Source organism: Siniperca chuatsi, linkage group LG5 (assembly GCF_020085105.1).
Source record: "Siniperca chuatsi isolate FFG_IHB_CAS linkage group LG5, ASM2008510v1, whole genome shotgun sequence".
In the NCBI taxonomy this organism is placed as follows: Eukaryota; Metazoa; Chordata; class Actinopteri; order Centrarchiformes; family Sinipercidae; genus Siniperca; species Siniperca chuatsi.
The window spans coordinates 4349382-4355381 of NC_058046.1; the positions used below are offsets into that span (position 1 = coordinate 4349382).

General features: G+C 38.6%; 1 protein-coding gene across 2 annotated transcripts; it reads left to right on the top strand.

Annotated features, from left to right (window-relative positions):
• The first annotated feature begins 2977 nt into the window (after positions 1-2977).
• Positions 2978-5593, top strand: LOC122876710 (C-C motif chemokine 20-like). 2 transcript variants are annotated; one of them, XM_044197345.1, is made up of 5 exons: positions 2978-3009; positions 3932-4098; positions 4460-4574; positions 4683-4796; positions 4973-5593. In XM_044197345.1, the coding sequence occupies exons 1-4, from the start codon at positions 2993-2995 to the stop codon at positions 4789-4791; spliced, it is 408 nt and encodes a 135-aa protein (XP_044053280.1). In that variant the 5' UTR covers positions 2978-2992; the 3' UTR covers positions 4792-4796; positions 4973-5593. The 2 variants fall into 2 exon arrangements, with proteins under 2 accessions (XP_044053280.1, XP_044053281.1); XM_044197346.1 differs by having other exon boundaries at positions 3950-4098.
• Positions 5594-6000: the final 407 nt, after the last annotated feature.

The window sequence follows — 6000 nt, forward strand, 5'->3', positions numbered from 1 at the left end:
GGATGTCAGAAATGTAAATGGGGCAGTGAGGGAAGGATGTTTTAATAAGCACTTTACTCAGCACTCTTGTAATTCAGTACAATTTTACCACGTGGATGATGTGTGGTCTCAACATTTCATGCTAAGCTGCAGACTAAAACTGCTTCAATTCAATTCAATTCAATTCAATTGTATTTATATAGCGCCAATTCATAACAGAAGTTATCTCATTGCACTTTTCCTATAAAGCAGGTCTAGACTGTATTTTTTTAACTGTTGCTTAATTGTTGTTTTACTTTAGGATGTGCAAGTTAATCTCTCAGCAGTATTTATAATAGTAACCTGTGTGTGTGTGTGTGTGTGGGGTCGCTGCTCAGAATTTTCCAAGACAAATTATTGTAATATGCTGTACAACTATGAAAAGTGAACTTGTAACTCAGTAATTTCTTCGTAATACCATTTCTCCTTTTCTTTTTACTGCAGCTTCCCCCTTACCAGATTGAATACATTCACTATTTGCTACGGGTGTTGGTAAGCAGGGAACAGGGAAAGGACCCAAATGCAGACAGAGGAGGCAGAACGCTGACTTGAGTGGTTTATTAAGTGCTTACTGAAAGATAAAGTTAGACAGACGGGTAGGTGGGCTGGCATAAGTCCAAAGACAGACAAGACAGAACCAACATAGCAACAGGGACAAACTGACAAAGTAACAAAGGAAGGACACAGACTTAAATACACTTAGGTGAGGGAGACAACGAGACACTGAAACTGATCAAGACACAATCAAAGCAATCAAAGACAGGAGTCAAAGACACTTGAGGGAAGGAGACTATTTCAATATAAAACAGGAAATAACAGAACACAAACCCAAAAACAAACCCACTATGACCAATAACCCATGCTGGTATGTAAATGTGGAAGCCAACATATTTCACACTGCATGTGTGAAAGTGCACTGGAGAATGTCAGCAATATGGTAAAGTCAGAGTAATTTCAGGACGTAAAGTGATATTTTCTCAGCATGACAAAATTACACATTATCAGTGGTAAAAAGGATCACCACGCTCATGTCTGTGTGTTAAAGGAACCGGTCAACGTTTTGAGAAATATGCTTATTTGCTTTTTTGCCTGGCTCGGTTTTTGTACAGATTACGAGATATAGCATGTTTATTAGTGAGCTTTAAAGGGGCCAAAAGAAGGATTTTGTTACCTTTGGAAAGATTCCCCCGTTTCAAGTCTTTGTGCTAAGTTAAACTAACTGGTTGCTGGTGGCAGCTTCATATTAATCTGACAGATATGAGATGGTATCGATCTTCTCATCCAATTCTCTACAAGAAAGTGAATAAGTGTAGCCTAGTTCCCAAAATATTGAACTGTTCCTTTAAGTAAAGTGCTGAAGTCAGGGTGTGTTTAGCTTAGCTTAGCAAACAACTAGTCTGGCTCTATCCATAGGTTAAAAAATAAGACTACCAACAACTTTTAAGCTCCCTAGTTAACATATAGTATCTCGGTTATTTAACCTGTACATGAATGGAAATGGAAAACTAAATTTTTTCACTTTGGACAGAACCAGTCTAGCTTTTTCCATCTGCATCCAGTTAAATGCTATGGACAGAACACTGACATATCACCATTAAAGTTGATATGGCGAACTTGATAGCATACAATTGCTTTTACGTATCCAGCAGATACGTAGCAACATTCGCTTGGAGTCATGTCTCTGGCCACCTGGTGAAAGTAAGCCCAATATTCAATACTCTCCATGGCCAGAGTGAAAAACAGTGGAAATGAAAAATGTTACCTTTTTAAATAATCTCTAATAAAAATATTTCTATTTCTGTCCATGTGCTTGTGGATGCACTAAACTGCTGTGTAAGGCAACCAAAATATGCTAAATTTGAAGGATAAACATACGTATGGTTTTCTACCTAAGATTTCCTGATTTAACTGCCTGCCTTCATCTCAGCTGAAAGTTACCTACTGAAGTTACTGGCACAGAAAATAACATATTTCTTACTTTAAATAGTCCAAAACCAGCTAAGAAATAGGCTATATGGAAAAAAGGGACAGAGCGTCCAGTAGTGAGGATGAGAATGAAGCTGCATGTTACATCTACATCCCCAGGTGCATTTATGCAGAATTTACACTGGTTTTTACGATGCCTGGCAGCTTTTATCCTGTAAATCCAGTGTTTTCTGTGTGTTGTGGTCCAGAAAACAAATATAATGTGCTGAAAGATGCTATAAAATTGGAGGAGGGGGAGTGTAGAGTCGATTCATCACTACGAGCGACCCCTTCCATATTACATTTGAGGTATTGGTATTATTAAAAAAGTGATTATAGTTGCTTTAACGCACAGACATGTGGTTGATCTTGTCATCTCACTCTCTAAAAAAAGGATATAAATTCATCTTGGACCACATTGTCTATGGAGACAATGGAAACCATGGACATGGACCATAACTGTAAGACTGATAGGAAATCTACCCAAATTAGTAGACTGAGCTTCTTGTGAAATACACTTATCCTCCCTTGTCTGTTCCCGGTGTTATAAACGGTTTCATCACTCTATGCGTCTAGGGGGAAAAGTTTCTTTCCTGTTGCTCAACAACTCCCACTCTCACAGATTGTAATCTAGTACTTGGATGCATGCACCCACATGCATAGATCAACAGACGCCCTTCACACAGACTTTGCTGCCTGACTGCACTCCTTGAAAAATCCCCAAACCACACTGTCACCACATTGATATAAATGTATGTAATATGGGATTATTACTGAAAAGACAAGCTGCGTAAAGATTGAGATAAAGATCAGATATCTTGGTTTCCAGTACGACCAACCTTCTACTTCCAGACACAGATTCATATCTCTCTCTAAATGTGCTTATAGGACAGGTCCTAAAACCCAAGATTACACTTGCAGGCTTCTGACTAATGTTAGACTGATATATTGGGCTAACATTTGCCTTTTATTTTCAGATAACAGATATGACGCAGCTGCACAGCCACAGATGCACCTTTCAAACCTGTGAGTGACAGTTCAACTACTTTCAGCTCTTACAGTGCTCTGCTGTCTGTTTACATAGCAGTTGACATTTCACTGGTTAAAGTGTAGATACTTCTACTATCTCCAAGGCTTCCACTTCAGCCGAAATGGCAACTGCGCTCATCGTTTACACTTCAACTCTTAGTTCTATTACTTTTATCTCTTACTGTTCAGCTGAGACTTCATTTGCTCCCAGTGATTTCACTTTAAGTGACATTTCAGCTCCTTTCATTGCTGACACTTAAACTAACACTTCAGCTCATTAAGTGCTTCAACTCCAAATGTAACTCTCATACAGCATTTCACAAGCAAAGTTTTAACATTTGAGACAACGTCTCATTTTGAGTTTTTCTACCTTTATCGAGTGCTGTGTCTCAATTACATACCACATACTAATTGCACACAGTAGGCTACATATTATATACTCGCTGAAAATCGTTTTTCACTTGTTTTGCATTAGCAGGGAATTATGCATTATGTGCACTGATTGGCATCAATCAGACTGTAATGGTCATTTTCACTGACAAGTGGAATGTTTTGAGGGAAACAGAATCCTTGCAATTCTTTGGATTGCAAAATAGTGAAATGCAAATATTTTGAATATTGGCACTAATGTACAGTAGAACATAAAAAAACATACAGTGCTAGTTGATTTATGATCGTGCTAATGAATGGAATATCTCATTGCAATGCATGTATGGATTGTATGAAGCATGGAAGGTATTTCAAAGCCTTGATAAAGATCTGCCTCAGGGAAGCATCTGAAAAGACACAGAAGGATTTTGGCAAGAAACAAAAGAGAGAGGAGGAGTGAAGAGGTAATTGACCGGGCACGTGTGAGTCTGATGCCAACTTTCTCCCATCTTCCCGTCAATGGAAACAACTTTTACTTTCTCTTACACAGCTATAAATGCACTTGCAGCTCTCCTCCTTACAGCAACACCTTCACACTCCTGAAGAGACTCACTGAAGCAGCCAACCTGAGCTCAGACCTACAAAGAAACGGAGACATGGCCTCTCGAGTTACAGCTCTGCTCTTGCTGGGTGTCATCTGTGTTGGGTTTGCAACAGGTAAGACGCATACTTGCATTGCATTAGCAGTAAAACAGATTTCAGAATGCTTTCAGTGCAGGTGTAAGGTGCATTTGATCTTTCAGTTTGAAATTCTCAAACCAAACCAGATTTTCAATGTAAACTTTGTATTGCACATGTAGAGAGTGCATTTTGGAACTAAAAAAATAATCTGCACGACATGCACAATTAATCCAGGGCACAGTCTTGAGGAAGAAACTGCAGGTGACTTTTTCACCTGCCGTGCACTTCAGATTTTTAGCTTCCATAGATTGATCCACCTCTCTATTAATTTTATCCTCCCATTCTACATTTTCTGACAAATCTGCTCTCCCTGACGAATTTGTGTATCTTCCTGCAGCTGAGATTGCAGTGGACTGCTGTCTGACGATCGGTGAGAAGCGTTTGCCGCTCCACATCCTTGTAAGCTACACCATTCAGGAAGCTGGACAAGGTTGCGAAATCAGCGCTACTGCGTAAGTGGCAACCATGTGTACAATATTCAGGTTAATGAAAGTGGATGAATGTCTTTTTTGTAGTCTGCAGTCTGATCTCACTTCTCTGTCTCTCATCTGCTTTTTCAGGTTCATTACAAAGGTTGGAAGGACACTATGCGTCTCCCACCCCAGCAAGCAAGCATGGGTGAAAGCTCACATTGATTTTCTGGAAAAGAAAAAACAAAGACAACAATAAATCAGGTAAATTATAAAAAAAACAAACATTGTATTTCCCCTTTTTGGGTTGAGCTTTAAGAACACCTAAAGGTTTCTTGCACTTTTTTATTTTTCTCACAGTACTGTGGAAATCATTCCCAAAGAGTTTCACTTTAAAAGCTTCAACCTTGCACTTATCACTGCACTTCCTTCTTTTGCAGGTGTAAAGAGGAGTGGACTCTGGGAAAAGATGGTTGAAGATCAAGAAGGGCCGAGGCTCAGAATGGCCATGTTGTACTGTAGAAGATCAAAACAGTTTGAGAAGATCAGACCTGTAAGATCACAGAGGAATCATCACTTCATCTTATTTATGATAATATAATGTATGAGCCGTCATGCCAGTGAATCAGGCAGTGGTTAAATGTACAGTTCTGAATTTGTTTCTTCTCGTTTGTGGTGGCTGTGGTGTAAAACTCAATCCCTTTGTGACACAGCGGTTGTGAATGGCTCTTTTCTCTCTTTCCCTTTTATTATGCCTGTGAGTGAAATGTACTATAGAAATAGAACGGTTTGCCTTGACTTGCCTAAAGGGCGGAACAGTGACAGTGAAACCCTCCTGTTTTTTTGGTTTTTGTTTTAATCAAAAGACTGTAAGGTGTTTGTGGAAAATTTCACTAAATGATGTTTGATAAGCTGTGTTTATCTTTCATGATCATGCTCTAAGATTTCTGTGAATTTACAGTGCTGTTTTAGTGATAACCTGTACAAAATGTAGAGATGATATATGTATGTCAAAACTATTGTTGAGTTATTCTAAAATAAAGTTTGATATTATTTTGTAACTTCTAGTTGGCGTCTTTCAAATCTACCATTAAATACAGATCCAGCATATAAAAGAACAGTGAATGAAATAGAAGAAAATGCCCATAATACAATAGAATACGATGAAAAAAAAAACAGTAAAATAAATAAATGAACAAATAAAACACATGATTGGATGTTCAGCTGGTAGCCAAGCAGCTGATGTGAGCCACTGATGGTAAAGCATGAATGAAGTTGCTGATGCCAATCAGTTATTGCAAGGGTGAACTAACACTATGTAGCCAATGGCTCCACTAACTAATCAGATTGTTAAAAGTAAAATAAACATTTGACAAAACAATCTCACCTCAAGGTTCACTTGCTTGTTCTGGAGCTTTCAACCATCTCACACGGGCTTCAACAGCAGATAATGTTTGCTCACTTGTCA

Bases quoted from the DNA above. Each gene is read 5' to 3' on its own strand.
- LOC122876710 (XM_044197345.1), top strand. The intron at 4,099-4,459 runs GTAAGACGCATA...ATCTTCCTGCAG, and splicing joins CTGTGTTGGGTTTGCAACAG to CTGAGATTGCAGTGGACTGC. The intron at 4,575-4,682 runs GTAAGTGGCAAC...CTGCTTTTTCAG, and splicing joins TGCGAAATCAGCGCTACTGC to GTTCATTACAAAGGTTGGAA.